At 48.1% G+C, this 18,049-nt stretch overlaps 1 protein-coding gene across 1 annotated transcript in view; it reads left to right on the plus strand.

Moving 5' to 3' along the window:
- Positions 1-4,410: 4,410 nt before the first annotated feature.
- The window catches only part of Cfap77 (cilia and flagella associated protein 77), a 122,609-nt gene continuing 108,970 nt past the window's right edge, over positions 4,411-18,049 (plus strand). The window contains exon 1 of the mRNA XM_055600528.1: positions 4,411-4,694. Coding sequence (XP_055456503.1) covers positions 4,503-4,694 — 192 coding nt within the window. The 5' untranslated portion in view covers positions 4,411-4,502. The remainder of the gene's footprint in view (positions 4,695-18,049) is intronic.

Consider the following 18,049-nt stretch of genomic DNA (forward strand, 5'->3'; position numbering starts at 1 on the left):
AGACCACCCTAGCTTCTAGCTTTTTGTGTGATGATAGCCGAAAGGTTCTTTCTTGTTTTGTTTGTTTGAGACAGGGTCTCTTGTAGCCTAGGGTACCTTCACACTCACTGTGTTGCTGAAGGTGTTGAAGTTCATTCTCCTTCCCTCTACTTTCAGTACTGAAACAACTGACGGGTACCGGTTTTATATTGTGCTGGGGACTGACCCCAGGCCTGGTGCATGCTGAACGAGCACTGTCCCAACTGAGCTACAGACCAGCCTAAAACCTGTAAGTTTGCTCATTTACTCTTTTAACAATCCTATGTTGTAGGTATCTTTATTAGGCAATGCTGTGTCAGTCCCATCTTGTAATGAGAAAACTGAGGCTTTCTGGCAACCTGATAAGATGACTTATCAGACCCAGGGTTCCAACCCACACCTTTTCCTCTGCCTTGCTATTCTGCCTTTCTTCAAACTGTTGTGAATTATTCTGGGTGAGCTGCTAAGCACCTTTGATTAAAAGGGGCTGGAGAGATGGTTTGGTGGTTAAGAGCACTTACTACTTTTCCAGGACCCAGGTTCAATTCCCAGCACCTACTTGGTGGCTTACAGCTACCCATAATTCCAGTCCCAGGGGATCCAAGAGCCTTTTCTGACCTCCTCAGGCACCAGGCATGCACATGGTACACATACATGCCACACACAGGCAAAACCTGCGTACACACTAAAAATGAACCTTAAAAGTGCAACTCTGCCAGGCGTGGTAACAAATGCCTGTACTCCCAGCACGTGTAAGGCTGAGGCAGGAGGTTTGGGTTACGTAGTGCAGCCGTCTGGAAGTACCCAGTCTGTGGTCTGTGTCAGGCTTCCCCTGAGCAGCTGGATGTCTAAGTTGTCGGCTTTGGTACTTGACGGTGCCCACTGCTGCTAGGTGAAGCCTTGATGTTCACATTGGCTGTCCGTGCAGCTTGCTCCCTGTGGAGGTGGGTATTTCCACATTTAATGAAGGTGCTGAAGATGGATCGATGAACTCACATGTATGTGTGTTCATGTGTCCTACATTCATGTAGGACAAAACCCATACAGGTAAACTAAAATAAAGCATTTTACAAAAAGAATTGTTAAATTTGCATATGGACTGCATGTTAGACACCATTACCTCAGCACATTAAAATCCATGGACATGGAGGTGGGGAGATAACTTATTAGTTAAGAACACTTGTTGCTCTTGCCGAGGACCCAGCTGTAGAGGAACATGGCTGCTCTGGAAAGAGATCACATCCAAAGACCTTCTAGGTCTGTGTAATCTTGCTGGAATACAGACACAGGAGACAGAGAGCAGAGAGACAGAGAGACAGAGAACAGATCTCTGAGTTCAAGGCCAGCCTGGTATATGGCAAGTTTTAGGTAAAGAGAAGGTTAAGCCCAGGTGTGGTAGTACATACCTTTAATCCTAGCACTCAGAAGACAGAGGCTTGTAGAGCTCTGGGTTCTAGTCCTGTTCAGGCAGTTTGGTGGAGTCAACCGGTTTAGAGGCAGTGCAGTGGAGCTGAGTTCTTGGCAGATCAGTTTGTGGAATTCAGAGGCAGTTTTCCTGGGAGAGGATTTTGTTTTGTTTATTTAAGACAGGGTTTCTCTGTGCAGCCTTGGCTGTTCTGGACTTCCTTTGTAGACCAGGGTGGCCTTGAACTCACAGTGATCTGCTTGCCTCTGCCACCCAGAGTGCTGGGATTTACCAGGCATGCACCACTACACCCAGCTCACTGGGAAAGTTTTACACTGACAGTTTGAAGCGAGAACAAGCTAGACACAGGTGAAGACAGAATGAGCCTGAGAATGAGAAGGTACGAGAAGATTAAGAACAGATTGCTAGAGTTAGTATGAGGCCAAGCAGAGCAATTCAGTCAGAACGTGAGAGAAGCCAGTTTCAATCAGTCAGCTAGGAGAGGAGTTTGAGACAGAACAGCTGAGCTGAACCAGCCAGCCATAGTTCAGAAAGAGCTAAAAAGGGAAATAATATGGAGGAAGCTAGGAGTTTTCAGGACAAGGCCTAGGTTAACTGTCCGAGGCAGTAAGCTTCTGAGATGATATTTACCTCAGGAAAATAAAGGAATAAAAATACTTTTACAGCCAGCACACATATGGTGGCTCACCATAACTCCAGTTCCAGGGATCCAGAGTCCTCCTCTGACTTCTGCAGGCAACAGACAGGCACATGGTGCACAAACACATATGAGGGCAAAACACTCATACATTTATTTATTTATACATAAATAAAATTTTAAAAGTTATTATAGAGGAGCTGTGGACAGGCTAAGCATCACCACAAATGCCCTTAATTCCAGCATGCATGCATCAGAAGCAAGTGGACATCTCTGAGTTCCAGGCCAGCTTGGCTGACATTGTGTGTTCCAAGCCAGCTAGTCTGCAGAGGGATACCCTCTCATCATCAGTAAACATGGTGGGGACGTGGTCATGTATGGAAGCACCCTTGACAGTTAATGGTTGTTGGGGCAGGGAAGACTCTATGCCCTAGTGTGCAGTCACTGGTGAGTGACTTTAACCCAACCCCCCCCCCCCCGTGCTTGCCAGAAACCCTAATTAAATACTGTGTGGTCCAGAATAAGATATGAAAGTGGAAGAGGGACTCGTTGACAAGAAGAGGGAGTTTAGCAAATGGAGAGAGGGACAAAGATAATGTGATCAGAGTGCATTATATGTATGTATGAAATTGTGAAATGAGTTTTAAAAAAATACCCCCTAAAGAAAATGCCCTTAATCATGATGAAGTCTGGAGGGCCTGCAGTGGTTTGAATAGCCTCATCTCTCTGAACACTTGGTTTCCAATTGGTGGTGATGTTTGGAGAAGTCTGCAGCCGTATTGGAAGTAGGTCGCCGGCATTTCAAAGCTTCTGGCTATTCCCACTGTGCTCTCTCTCTCCCCTTCCTCTCTCTTCCTTTCTCTTGCATGATTAGGATGTTCAGGTGCTGCTTGCCTGCCTGCCTTCCACAGTGGACCCTATCCCGGTGGCACCATAAGCACAAATAAACCCTTCCACTGGTAAGTTGCTCCTTACCAGTGTTTTATCACGCTAACAGAAAAGGAACTAATCCAGGGTCAATTGTGGTATTGTTGAGTAGTCTCGAGCCACCCAGCAGTGTGTATGCGGCTGCGCTCAGCGAGTGGCAATGCGACAGAGACGAAGGACTGGGAATCCAGGGGAGGGCCTCGTGGGCCTTTTATTGAATTCCTTGTATTCAATTTGAAAAGATGTTTTCTTTCATGTGTGTTTGTACGCCATGTGTGCACCTGGTGCCTTAAATGGCCAGAATATGGCGTCAGATCGGTTGGTGCTGGAGCTACTGACTGCTGTGAGGTACTCAGAGGGTACTGGTAACTACTGAGTCATCTCGTTTCTTTTTTTTAACGTGTGTGTGTGTGTGTGTGTGTGTGTATTCACATGTGACACAGCAGTCGTATGGAAGTCAGCGGACAACTTGAAGGTGTGGGATCTCTCTCTCTCCACGTATGGTCTTGAAAGTCAAGCTGGATTACCAGGCTTGGCGGCACCGTTACCTGCTGAGCTCTCTCTCCAGTCTATCTTCAGACGTTCTTGCTCAGTGAGTCAAGTCAATGATTCCTGTGGAACTGAGTTTTTCAGTCACCCCCCCCCCCATTTGGTTTCAGTCAGACACTATTGATCCATCGAATTTCCTTTCCACCCACCTCACAAACAGGGGGAAGGATTCAACAGTGAAACCGGCTTGGACCCACCCAGTAGGTTAGCATTGGCATCATCAAGACTAGAATACATGTTTCTATTGCAGTATGACCATGCTGTTGCGATATCCGGGGGAGTGTGTGTGTGTGTGCGTGTGTGTTCCTTCTTCAACTGTGAGTAGAGTAGGGTGGGTGGAGAGAGTGTGGAAGCCAAGGCCCTCTGGAACCTCTTCGCTTTTAACTCAACCTAGGGTTGCTCACACCTTTAATCCCAGCACCTGGGAGGCAGAGACACTGTGGTCTACAGCGTGAGTCCCAGGAGAGCCAAGGCTACACAGAGAACCCCTATCTCAAAAACCAAACCAACCAACCAACCAATCAAAACACACACACAACAATGATGGGGGGGGCGGTGTTCTAGGCGTACTTAAGACAATTCTAAAAAGTCTCTGTGGTTGCCAAGAATTTCTGGAAAGGAAACCGGAAACTCTTGAACTGTTGGCGTCCCGTCGCCAAGGAGACCGGCCATTCCATTTCTCCGCAAGGGGTAGTCTAGACACTCTTCCCCTCTCCGAGTCTGCAGCGAGACGCCCAAATCCCTCCGAAAAACTGGCCAGGTTTAAGCGCTGGACGGGGGCTCCGCAGGTGGCCGCGCTCCCCTTCCGAGCCTGCCTGGCCGCGGGGTGCACCCCAGGCTCCGTGTGGTGCAGCCCGGAGCGCGCGCGCGCGTGGTGCTGGGGTCCTCGGACAGGGCAGAACTCTTTGGGCTTGCAGCCAGGGTCTGATCCCGGAGCCCCCCAGGATGCCTGGTTTGGGGAAAACCCGGCAAGACCCCTCGCGATGGAAGAAGAAGCAGCCTGTGCGCCGCACGGTCAGCCAGATCTGCCCGCCGCCCCGACGGCCGCTGGCGGTGGCCGACATCCGCCCGGGCATGGAGAACGAGAGGCTGGGGGTCGTGCGTGACTCCATGTTTCAGAACCCGCTCATCGTCAAGGTGAGCGCCCGGGCGCGCTCGTTCCCTCCGCGGGCACGGACGCTGCCGCTGGGTTCCAGTTGCTGAGCTCTCTGGCTTCAGGCCCCACAGGGTTCTGGTGCAGTGTCGGAAACCAGCTCTGGCAGGGACGGGCCTGGACCCTCTGCAGTCGCGGGCAGTCCCTGAACCTCAGCGTCCCCAAATGGCACCCATTAGCGGGAGTGACTGGGAGAGACTATGGACAGGGCAATCTCTGCGGGGCTCGAAGAACCCCATCCCTGCCCTTGCCACCCCAAGACCCACCTCCTCTAGCACCTCTGGTCTACTGTGCAGCAGGTGCTCGGGGCTCTCATCACAAACCTCTAGGAGGCCTGGCCGTACCCAGGTGTGAGCAGTGTTTGTAGCTAGATGGCCTTCCCTCTCAGTGCGGGCCCTCCGTGCTTTAGCCTGTTTTCAGGACTGGCTAAAAACTACTGTGGCGGTGGCTCTACCTCTTTTCGAGCGGGGAGAAAGGAAAAAGTCAAAATTGAAGTTTGGTGGAGCAAATTTATCTTGCGCCGCTAGAGGGCAGTGTGCTTCTAAAAATGGTCTTGGTTTCCTAGGTTGGGGTGGGGAGGGCGATGGGTGCATAGATGGATTCAGCAATCACGATTTCTCTGACCTTAGGCATTGATTAGGTGTTTGATCCTTCCTTCCTTCCTTCCTTCCTTCCTTCCTTCCTTCCTTCCTTCCTTCCTTCCTTCCTTCCTTCCTTCCTTCCTTCCTTCCTTCTTTCCTCCCTCCTTCCCTTTCTTCCTTCCCTTCCTTTCGCCCTCCCTCCCCTTCCTTTCTTCATTCTTTTCTCTCCCTCCCCCCCAACTTCCCTCTTCCCTTCATTCATGAAGGGAACCTAGGCTTTCTGTCTTTCTTTTTTCCTTCCCTTTCTTCCTTCCCTCCCTCTCTCCCTCCCTCCCTCCTTCCTTCCTTCCTTCCTTCCTTTCTTCCTTCCTAAGTGCTGGGATTAAAGGCATGCCTCACCACTGCCAGGGAGAACCTGGGTTTTCTTGACTGTGTAGAACTGGATCCAGCTCCATTGCTTGACTTATGGGAAAACACTGACCCTCCTGGACCTTTCTGGGCTAATTAACGTCACTAGGAGGTCAGAAGTTAGGTACTGTGAAGCCTAGCAGCAGCCCCTCTGAGGGGTCTCCACAGTGGAACAGGTCTTGCTTGCTCCTTGGAGTGCTGATCTCAGCAGGCACATGGGACAGACAGTTGGGACTGAGTGTCTTAGGCCAAGGAGAACTGCCTGTTAATGGCTGCTCCGCTGTTGGGACATTGCTTTACCCAGGCATCACTAGTGTGCGGTTCCGTCCCACTCAAGCATGAGACAAAGGGGATTATAGAGCCACTTCACAGATAACTCTTGTGTAATGTCCAGTCCAGGTGACACATGTATATGAATAAAGGCATGCACGTGCCTTATACGTGTATATATGTGTGTGGCACAAATTTGTGTTTTATATATATGTATTTCACTGTATGTTTAGCATTTGTTTAGATGTATAAACTAAAATGCTTGTAAGTACAATGTGTGAAATACCCTCCCTTTCCCCCTTTGCTTCTCCTCCTGGCTATGTTAAGGGCAGCATTTGGCTTGAAGGTGCCACTAACTGAACAGTCTCCAGGATGAATTCCATCCTTGTTTCTGGAGTTGGAGTTTAGGAATGATCATTTCTTTAGAAGTACAGGTGATGGCTGACCACCAATGGGGTTCTGTTTTCAGGTGGTCCTGGTCCTGGGTCTTTGGTGACAAAGCCTGGATGCTCTCAAGTGGCAGCAGGGGGCAGTCTTTCCCTCCAGCTGTCCCTGGTGTTTGCAGGGCAGCTAGCAGTCAGGATGATGTCCACATTCAGTATCTACCCCTTCCTGTAAGATCTTCGTCAAAACCCAGCCTTCGCAAAAGTTGGCGCACAGAGAATGTGGAGAGGGAGCTGGGCCTCTTCCTGTTGCAGGGACTGCGTAGAAGCCAGTGCACGGGGAAATGTCTGCAAGGCATTGGGGCTCTGGCTGAGCTGACTTAAAGGCCACTGATCCCTGCCCCGCTTTCTCTACATGAAGAAGCTTTGAATTCTGGAATATTTGAGGTTTGAGCTTTAAAGAAAATGGAGATATTGAAAGTAGTTAGGGTTTGAGAACATTTTTTAAAAAATGTGTTTCTGTCATTTTAATTGAGCTTGACCCCCTTTAAGGGGGTTGCCAGTTTTACCGACCTCACTGTTGGGGTGAATGCTTCCTCATCCCGTGAGTGTTCTTGCCTGTGGGTGTCTTTAGGAAATAATGGGAACTGAAGTGTATTTTAGCTTTGTCTGAGCCAGAAGAAGCACATTGCTATGAGAGGACTACAGCACCCTGGAAATACTTATTCCACCATAGGGGGAGGCTGGCAGCCACATTGTTTCCCCTCTTGGGTAGGTTGAGCATTTGTCTGTTTCTTCTTTTTTTTAGTTTCCACTTCAAATGCAGACACTGAACAAAACCAACCCCAGTATTTTCCAAAACCCATGGAATTTATCAGAACGTATTTGCATCAGTTATTCAAAAACATGTCTTCCAGATGCCACACCAACCAGAGGAAAAGGGAAAACCTCATATCTGCAAGCAGACAGGTGTTTTTTCTATAAACACTCACCAACCGGTCACCAACCGGTCACCTTGCTGAAACCCAAGCCAACTCTTTCCTTAATGGCTATTAATTGAGTCAAGATAGTGTTTTATGCAACCACAAAAGTAATGTAAACAGTTTTCACTGGCAAGGGCTTCTCTATTGCCTAGTGATGTGAAGCCAGCCAGCTTTCCTTCCAGTGTGACTCTCCGGGAAGCGTAAAATTAAACTGAGAAAGAACCCTGCCTCACCCTGCTTGAGTCTTGTTTCCTGAGAATCTGGAGACTCAGCGTACAATCCTGCCACAGTAGCCTTCGAGGCTCCCTCACAAAACCTGTCAGAATATACCCTTCCCACCACAGCAACTTGGCTGATATCCTGTCAATACAATTACGGGGAGACACTGCACAGTTTGCTTCACTGACAGCTTTGAGTCTTCTGTCGCCCCGGAGAGGCAGGCTGCCGTACAGGGGTGGGATTGATTGACTCCAGCACCCTCAGAAAGTATAAATGATCAGGGCACCTGATTTTTTTCATAATTTATTACCGACTTTGTTTTTTTGTTCCTGTGGGGTTTATGTCACAAATAAGAGGAGCGTACATTTGTAAAATAAAGTCATAGAATCAAGCCTTTGAGGCTAGAAGGAAGTTTGCCGACATCAAATGTATCTCCCTTTGGGAGACTTAGGGAGACTTGCAACCAGGGAAGACACTCATCCTGGGGTGCCCCTGTGACCTGTTACGGGAAGTGGGAGGAGGCTCCGGTCTCCTGACTTACAGCCTCATGCTGTTTTGGCCACGAGCCATGACTAATTAACCAAAGGCAACCCGGGTTTGCCACACCCTGTATAACAGACAGTTGGACGTGTTCACAAATGACTCTGATCCCAGTATCATTCTACTCATCGGCCTTGCAGAAGTAAGCGATACTTTCTTGGACTTGACAACAGTCAAGAAAGAACTTCCTGAGTGCCTAGGGCTATCCTAAGCTGGGGCTGGGGGCATAGAAACAAGTTCACAACTCAGCCTCTGCCCATAGGGACTCAACAATTTGGTGTTTTGCTGGAGAGATGAGACACACACATAGAGATACACAGGCACACACAGTATCATGCATACATGCATATAGGCAGACACAGACATCCACACAGACTCAAAAACACAGGAACACATACAAAATAAGTCAGACAATGTCACAGGCCACCTCCTCTGAGCTTTCCAGTGAACTACAAGCCCAGAGCATATAGTTTTGGGGAGAGGGTGCCTGAGGTAGATCCATGTCAACGGTGAAAACTGGAGCAGCCAGCCCTCTGTGGAAAGTTAATCCACCCTTCTTTAGATTCCCAGCATTAGGCGCTGTTCACTCCAACTCAGGTTCCAGTTTATAAGACTCAGCACTGCACTGAGTTGTTGTCATTACCAGCACGAGGAAGTGTTTATCCCAAGCAAGTGTGTTCAAATTGGATGCTCTACAAAGCCAGGCAAGCACACCAGGCCCACTAATAGCCTAATGCCTCTAATAAATATTAATGCTGGCGAACATAAACCCAGAGACAGGGGTGGGCATTAAGAAGGCAGGCTGTCCAAAGCTGGATTGCACAAAGATACCAATGTTTTCATTACGTGGTAGGAAAATATTGTGTGTGGTTTGTCCACCAAAGAGAGTATGGCTGTGATGGCTCAGGTCCTTTACATTCAATTACAGTGTAATAGGAGGAAATGAAATGTTAGAGAGGAATTAAAAACCATCCTTGTGCTACAGTCTGGGTTGGATGCACTGCTGTGGGTTTATCTGTCCTCGTTCTCTCAGTTTCTTCCACTCCTCCTCCCTCTTTTCCCCTTCTCCTCCTCCCTCCTACGCATTCTCTCCCTCTCATCCTCCCCCCTTTCTCCTCCTCCCTCTCCCTTGCTCCTCTCCTCTCCCTCCGCCCTCCTCCTCCTCATTCTTCTTGTGTGTGTGTAAGTGTATGTGTATGTATGTTTGTGCACAGCTGTGTTCATGTTTCTGTGTGTACGTGTAGAGGTCAGAGATTAACCTCAGATGTTGTTTCTCTGAAGCCATCCACCTTGTTTTTCGAGACAGGATCTCACTAGCCTGGAACTCATCAAGTAGGCTAGGCTGGCTGGCCAGGGAACCTCAGGGACTCACCTGTTTCCACCTCCCAAGAACTGGGATTACAATTGAGAGCCATCGTGTCCAGCTTAAAAAAAAAAAAAGAAATAAAAACCAAACATGGCTGTTCCCTTCCTTCTTTTAAATCAAAGCCTCCTTCTGGATGACTGATGCCAAGCCTCATCCTTCACAGAGTAACGGATGAAGCACTGCCCAGGTCTGTGGCCATTCCAAAGAGAAAAGCTGCCCACTCCACTGCCTTGTCATGGCAGCTGCCCTGGCCTAGCTTCGGAGCCTCCTTCCTCCTTCATCTCTTAGCACAAGGGGTGCATGAGGTAGGACCTCAGAACTGGGTTCTTCCTACATCTGATCACGTGACCCTCAGAACACTGCTGGGGCTTGAAGGGAAGGAAGGCTGTTCCTTCAGGAAGAACTCTGAGCCCTTGGATGATTTAGAGGTCATTCCCTAAGCTTTCAGGACATTTTGGGCCTGAGTGTTGATTGCTATATAGCCCTGACTCTCCCGTCTTTATTTATTTATGTGGTGATCAGAGGACACCCTTCAGGAGTCGGTTCTCTCCCCTGTGTGGATTCTAGGGACAGAACATAGGTTATCGTGGTTGCAGAGTTAGTGCTCTAACCAGCTGATCCATCTCTCAGGTCTCAAAACCAGTTTTCTATTGCAGGAGCTTTCAAACCATTCTGGGGTTTCCATAATCTTTGGAGATCTCATAAAGGGCTGATTCTGTTTTTAAAAATACATCTAGACTAGGGGTGTAGAGCTGAATCCCTACTCCTTCCCCAGGACCACCAAATAAGTAGGAACTGATCAATCACTGAAGCATTTTTATTTTAAAAGCTTAAGAAGAAAACAAGTATTAAATGTCCTATGTGAACTGCTGAGGTGGGCTCTCTAACATGCTAGCTATGCTTTGAGGTCTATGTTGTTCTGGAGTGTTGCATTCCTGGGGATACTTACAAATGTGTCTCAGTTAGGGAAGACTGGACCTTTCCCAATCTGAGACTTTCTATTCTTTTGTTTGTTTTTGTTTTTAGAAACAGAGTTTCTCCATGAAACAGCCCTGGCTGTCCTGGAACTCTTTTTGTAGACCAGGCTGGCCTCTAACTCACAGAGATCCGCCTGCCTCTGCCACTGAGTGCTGGGATTAACAGTGTATGCCACCACCACCCCATAAGACTTTCCATTCTTGCAGGAAAGTGCCACAGGATTTTGCCCTAGGCCTTGATTCCTGGACCTGTTAAACTCTGAAGTGGGCCTGCTGGACTTTCTCTCCTGCTTCATGAGGCAAAACCAAGGGGAGCACAGCTCTTCAAATGTGCAGCCTCTGACAGGTTTACCAAATACCACAGGTAACTGTGAGGACTCTGCTGTAAACAAGCAAATATCAAGGAAACTATCCTTGCAAGCAATTGGTGGCCACTGGTTATAATTCAAGTTTAAATGCAAAAGCTGCCTGGTTTCTTTTTCAAGTTCTTCCATCAGTACAAATGAGGACCATTCGGACAATTCCTACTTGGCTGGGCAGATATGAAACTTCAGCTCCCTAATGGAGAGAAAGGCCAGCAGAATGGTTCTGGAGCCAACAGACCCTGCTAATGACTTCTGCCACTGCCACTTGCTTATTCTAAAACCTTGCCTCCGGGTGGGGTGGTCTTATCTCTGAGACTCAGTTTCTTCCGTCAGTGAAGAGACTGGAGTTGGTACCTGGTCATGGGAGAGTCATGAGGATTCTACGGGCTCACCAGGCCATGGCTAGCCTTGGGTGTTCCCAGATGGAACTTTAAAAGCAAATGTTTTGGTTTTCTATGCTCCTGATCGAGAATACTTATATTCCTTCAAGTAATCCTTGTGTTTTCAGCTGTTGGTGTTAGGTAAGGGTTAAAGCCTGGAGAGATGCTCAGTGGTTAAGAGCAACCACTGGGAGCTCACAGGATCAAGGTTCAGTTCCCAGCACCCATTTCAGGTGGCTTACAACCACCTGTAGCTTTAGCTCCCAGGGATCTGACTTACTCTTCTGACCTCCTCAGGGGCCTGCACACATGTGGTACACAGAAGCACACACAGCTACACACAAGTACTTTTTTTTAAATCTAAAAATAAGGTTGAGTCTAAACATAGGGAACTTACACAGAGACACGCTTGCCAAGGGCTTATGCTTGTCACTGTAACTGAGCAACGCCGTCACTCAGTTCGTCTTTCTTACCCTAACACCCTAGAGCTGACAGTACACCCGCTTACGCCTGATGAAAACCACTGCTGGGATGTTCCTTTCCCATGTGTTGAGGTTCTACTGAAGACTGGCTGAAACAGGATGCTACATCATAGAAAAGATGAATTTGACATCGATGGACCATAACTGAGGCCCAGTTTTACTCAGTGATGCTTACTTTGGAGATCAATGGACTCCAGGGAACTTACTTCTGGAGACATTTTTTGGTTAGTGAAGCCGGGGAAGAGGTGCTGCCGGACCCCACCTTAGTGGTCAGATATCATGGATGCTGCTAAGTTTGTCATAATGTCATAATTCCTTCCTGCAGCTCTTCCCACCTGCAAGAAGGACTCAGTTTCCAAATGTCAACAGTTTGAGGCTGAGAGACCTTGGGCTAGAAGCCATACATAAAAGGAGGGTTTGTTCATCGCTCACACAACCTAACATAAACTCACAGAGATGGAACAGTTGGTCTGAACTGCTTCTCTCATTGCTGGCTTCTGCCTCTCCTCCCTGATGGTCTATGTTATTTTAAATTCCTCCCTTTAATCTGTTTTCTTCCCCTTAGTGATGCTTTTGTCTGCAGCTTGTCTGCTTCAATCCCTGCCCATATTGTAATTTAAGAAAAAAAAAATCAGCCATCTTATAGTGTGGCTCAATAACTCATTAAGGAAACTAATTAGTAGGGATACTGCTTTGTTGAGCAATCACTGACCGGTGTGTGAGCTTTGAGTCCCTGCCCTGCCAACTTCCAGGATCCTATTTCACTCTGCATGAACTAAGCTACAATATAGAATATAGGATGGATGAGGAAGTGTAGAAAAATTAAGCTCGTAGTATGCCAGCACCCCATGGCAGACCTCACGCTTTCATTGTGGTCCTAAATACCACATTTCAGGGAAGCAGGAATGAATTATAAGGAAAACAGCTGTAATGGTCTGCCCAATAATTTAAAGGCACATCAGGGGCAGGTCAAGAAACAGAAAGGGGTCAGCGAGCCCAAAGGTCAGCACAGAAAACACCCAGAAGGGAGAAGGGTCTGTCAAAAGGATTGCAGAAAATACGTAATGACCCCAAAAGAGGGAGTTTTGATCTTTTATAGGACCCAAACAATACATATCCGGGAGGCCAGTGAACTCAGAAGCCTGCAAGCTAAGTTTCTTTGTGTTCTGTCTGAGAGATTAGGAGCACACCCTAAGAAGCTCTTTGATTTCAAGAGCTTGATGGTCACACTGCTGCCAGGTGGCTGGTCATTTGTACCTAACGGTAGAGCATCCAAATTGGACCACCACACTAGAGGAAAAAGTTCCAGTTTGCTGATGCTGGGATGTCACAGCCTGTCACAAAGTTGGGATGCCCAAAAAGCATGGAGAGAGGCTGTGGCATTCCCTCACTGGTGAGTGACTAGAAAAGTTTGCCAGTAGCTTCATCCGTTCATTTTAGTGAACCAGAATGAATTAGGTTTTAGTGGACCAGAATGAATTAGGCCCTGACAGCACCTTAAGATGCCACTGTTTGAATTTTGTAGAATTGTGTTTCTATTTCCCCCCTGCCACCTAGTAGGTCTTTTAAGAACACAGAAGCTAAGGGCTGGGGTATAGCTCAAAGTCTGAACACTTGCTTAGCTTGCAAGGCCCTGAGTTCCACTCCTAGCACTGCAAAAATAAACCAAACCAAACAACAACAGGTGTCCGTTTTTGCTGTGGTTTGGTTTACTTGTGGTAGGTATTTGAAATTGCTAATGAACTTAACAGTCAGTGAGCAAATGTCTAAGGCCCTACTTTGTGGAGGCCTGGCTTGGAAACACAAGGAGTTTAAGGATTGTGTCCAGTCATTCTGATGGTCTTGACTGGGAAATCTCCAGTCTTCAAAGATTGTAACCAGGTTATTAGGGGTGGAAGGAGAGGAGAGGGATGTCAGGGCTCCATATTCAGAAGTTGAGGCAGGAGTAGAAAGGATTGTATAGTTGGGATGGGGCTGTCAAGTGAGTCGGACTTCAGAGGTATGGATGGGAGAGGGGTACATGGAGAGAGTCTAGCCTGGACAAAGGTAGTCAGACTTGTGCAGTTGTCCCCAGCTTGAAGACAGGACTGCTGCTTTAGTTCTGTGAGTGCTGCGAAAGAAGCGTAGAAAATGGCGAATTTATTCACCCGCCACTTAGCCAACATTTCCTTTCTGAGTGAACCTTATGCATCTGGGTCAGGACTGGGTATAGGATCTGGGCGTCGCTTGCGTGGAGCTCATAGCCCAGTAGGCAGAAGACAGACAGGAAGCAACGGCAAAGGCCTAGAGGATACAGTAGGGCGGTCAGGACAGGGGTCTCTGCTCAGGGCTTCGAGCAGCAGGTAGGGAAGGCAAGGTCTTTCAGAACGATTATAAGGTGTGTGCAAGGAGCTGAAGAGGTGAGAAAAAAAGTAGATTCTGAAGCTTAGGCAGTTTTGGGATCCTGCTTAAAAATTTTCCTTTTGAGATGGGTCTCATGCAGTCAAGACTGGTCTTGAACTCACTATGTAGTCAAGGATGGCATTGAATTCCTGATTCTCTTGCCTCACCTCTTGAGTGCTGGATTACAGGTGTGTGCTGCAAAGCTTGGTTTTATTTGAGTGGGGATTGAACTCAGGGTGTTGTGCATGCTAAGCCAGCTCTCTGCACACTGGGTCACACTGACAGAATACAAAACGAGAACTAGTTTTCGAAGTTGTGTTCAGGAGCTTGGAAAAGGCCCTCTGTGCTAGTGAGTGAGCCTCAAGCCTGTGCTTCATTAAACACTGGGTAAGTCAATTTTGTGTTTCAGGAGAGGGGGTTGTTATGTGTGGTGTGGTAGGGTGGAGGCTGCACCAAATAACTATACTTGAGAGTCCTTCGGTCCTCTCCTGGCTATGTGTCATTCATTTATTCGTTCACTCTTTCATTAACCAAGTGTCACACACTTCCTCTGAATTATGTGTGCCTGGCCCTGGGACCACAGCTCGTGGCCTCCCCTCACTGTCCTTCTGTCTGATTTCCTGCACACTGAATTCCTCCTCCCCTGACAGCCACCCCGAGCCCCAGGCTAACTTTGCATGCTCAGCCATTTGCCAGATGTTATAACGTCACGCCTCACGTCTGTGCCTAGCTGCCTGTCCACCAGGGCACTTCATGGAACAAGCTAGCCTTTGTCCCTGCAGCAGACAGTTCATAAGGCCCTAGAGAACAGACAGTAAGCCCAGCCTGACCTGAAAATTGTGGAGCATCTGTATTGTGTTTGGTGGCTGGCAAGGGGAGATCATTCCAGGCAAAATAAGAGGTTTTGTGCAAGCAGGTTTGGAGCCCTGGAGAAGGAGAGCAGGGTGGCCAGCATGGGGACAGGAAGGGCTGCGCAGGTAGTCCAGGCCTGGAAAGACTCATAGAGCTCAAAGCGAAGGAATAAAGGATGCAGAATCCAAAGGCCTGAGACCCAAAAATCAGCAACAGCCGCAGCCACTGTGCCTTGTACCTGCGCTGAGGGGGACTGAGCAACTACTGACAGACAGGGGCATGCACACTTGTGGGTCACTGTGTGACTGTTGAGGTGGTTATGTTGATTGCATCCTGATCCCTCTTCTGGCCAGATGTTGGGAGCTAGATGATGGCAGGACATGTGCCTCACTGATGGCTTGGGGTCAGAACCTTTGATTTGTTTACCTCTGTAAGGTCAGCAAGCATGAATCTGAATGCTCTGAATGTCATCAGCTGTGTGAGGGAAGCTTCAGGAGGGGCTGAGCGCTGTGGTTGCTCCCAAAGCTTTATAAACTGTCACTGAAGAGTTTGTCCACTCTGGAAGAATCCAGTGGGCATGAATTCAGAGGCTTAAGTAAATCTTCTAAGACTCTTCTAACAAAAGGAAAGCAAGTGCCTGTCCCATGTTCCTGAGAGCCCCCATGCTTTCTTCAGCAGCCCTTGTAGTAAGATGCTCCTGGGTTGGCATCTTCCAGAGTGGGAATTTGAAGAAGAGGCCGATCACAAAGCCTTGAGCTCTTGGCTGGAGACCTGTTTGATCTGCTAACAGCAGCTACTGCTGCTAGAATGCTCCATGCTGAGCCAAAGGGCCCTTCTGACACATCATGTCCCTTGGGCCTTTGCAACAGTCATGAAATATGGTGGTCTTAAGTTCCCATTTTACAAATGGAAAGCTGAGACTTTGCAGCTTGCCTAACGTCAGTCAAAGGAGCCAGGCTTCAAGCCAAAGTGGGGACTCAAAGCACCAGGCCCCAACCAATGTACAAACCAAATCAGAAGAATTTAGTGACAGCAATGGCTGCCATTTATCAAGAGCCTCTCAAATGTCAAGTCATTTCCTCCTTCCCTCCCTCCCCTTTTTCCATCTTTCTTCCTAGCCATGCTTGTTAAGACTTTGAGGGGTACCACCAAGGGCTGTTGAGATGTGCAGTGGGTAAAGGCACTTGCCACCAAGTCTGAAGGCCTGAGTTTGACCCCTAGGTCCCTCGTGGTAGAAAGAGAGGACTGATTCCCTCAAGTCTTCTGACTTTGACACACACACACACACACACACACACACACACGCACACACACACGTACATAATGCCATCAAAGGTAGAGTGTTCCAACAGAATCCTGGAATCTCTCTCCTAGGTGGCTGTATACCACTGTCTTTCTTATTTGTTTCCCATCCAAATGTACCCAAACTCATGGCTTTCCCTCCTTTACACATGTGAGTGTTCCCCTGCTAGGGAAGTGCTCTACCCCTGAGCTGCACAATGGCCCTCACTACTGTCTCTTTCATATCCATCATCTCAGCTCCAAGATGTCTATATTTTGAGCTTAGAAAGGCAAACATCCCCAAGGTCACACAGAGAGCAAACGACAGGGTTGGCATTTGTAGCTAGAATGAGCTTATAGCTTGTCTAGTTTCATGTGTCACTGCCCGGTACCTGAGGAGATGCCCTCATCCTGATGGGACAGAGGGATGCAGCAGGTCCATCCACCTTATCAAGGCCTGGATCTGTTTAGGAGGCAGCCTCAACTGTGGAGGACTTTTCTGCTCTCAGAAGCATTGGTTCTGGCTGGGCAGTCCTAGCTCATGAATACTGCTGAGGCCACTGCATAGGGGTGTAACTGTGGGGCTGAGGTATGGCTTAGATTCAAGAGAGAGGAAGAGGGAGAAGGCCTGTACCCCGGGCCTCTCCAGAAGGGACTAGTAGGTGGCTGAGAAGAAGAGGAAGCTCCTTTTCCATAAGAAATATGGCCATACAAGAGGAGAAGCTGTGTTTCATGAGCATGACATCCTGGGAAGGAAACAAAGGCACCAGAGGGCAGTCACCTGGGCAAAGGACATTAGGACATCCCATCAGGTTGGGATGGCCTTCAGAGGCTGCATTGGCAGTGACACCACTTATATTTTAAGAGGAAACTCAACATCACCAAAACCTGGCATGGCTTTTTGGTTTCCCATGGAAACCTGGGCCTGGAGGTTACTTGAAGAGTGTTTCTGCAGGCTGGGCCAGAGCTGAGTGTGTCCAGCAACAGCTCTCTTCAGGCCTCTGGGATGGCCTCACCCTTTCAAAGGGAAGGTGCCCTGCTTCTCTTCTCACACACAGGGTCCCTTCTCTCTACCTCCGTAATCAGAGAAAGCAAATTGTTATCAGATTAGTCCCAGCAATGAAAAGAGGGCGCTGGCCCTCCTCGGTTAGTTTCCATTTAGATAGACTGGGCCGGGCCACACAATAGGCATCAAAGCCTGTCTCTGGGCAGCGGGAGGGATTAATTTCTTTAACCAACAGGCCAGATCTGGCCTAACTCATTACCCTGCCTTGTCAGTGTGGATGTTCGATGCGATTGAAGATTATACCATTTAGGCCTCTCCCTTGTCTTCCTCCAGACCCAGGCTATTGAATTGCACATTCTTGCGAAGCTCCCCCGTCAATACTCGGCAGCCTGAGGTTCTAATTCTGCTTCATTTAAACTTCATCAACTTTTCCAATCAAGTGGAAGGATCCGAAATAGGTTCTGTGCGCGGAAAGCACGATCCCTTTGTCGGATAAATTTATTCCAGCTTCTCCCCTCCCTGGCTCTCTCTCTCTCTCCAGCTTCGCTCCCCAATCCCTTCTCAGCGTTCCCCCTCCCCCATCCTCAGGATGAAAATGAGATTACAGTATTTAAATGACTATGGTAATCAACCTGGGGACCCTGAGCTGAGATTGAGGTTAATTTTTCTTAGCAGAACAAAGAAGCGTGATGCCTTTGGGGACTCGGAGGTACAATCTGGGGTTCTTGCTTGTGGGTTTTTTTTTCCCCTCTGAAATCGCAGTTTTAGGAGTCTTTTCTTGTTACTAACTAGATACCGAATGTGATCTTTCTTTCTTTCTTTCTTTCTTTCTTTCTTTCTTTCTTTCTTTCTTTCTTTCTTTCT

Source organism: Psammomys obesus, unplaced genomic scaffold, assembly GCF_907164565.1.
Source record: "Psammomys obesus unplaced genomic scaffold, mPsaObe1.curated_primary_1811, whole genome shotgun sequence".
Taxonomy (NCBI): domain Eukaryota; kingdom Metazoa; phylum Chordata; class Mammalia; order Rodentia; family Muridae; genus Psammomys; species Psammomys obesus.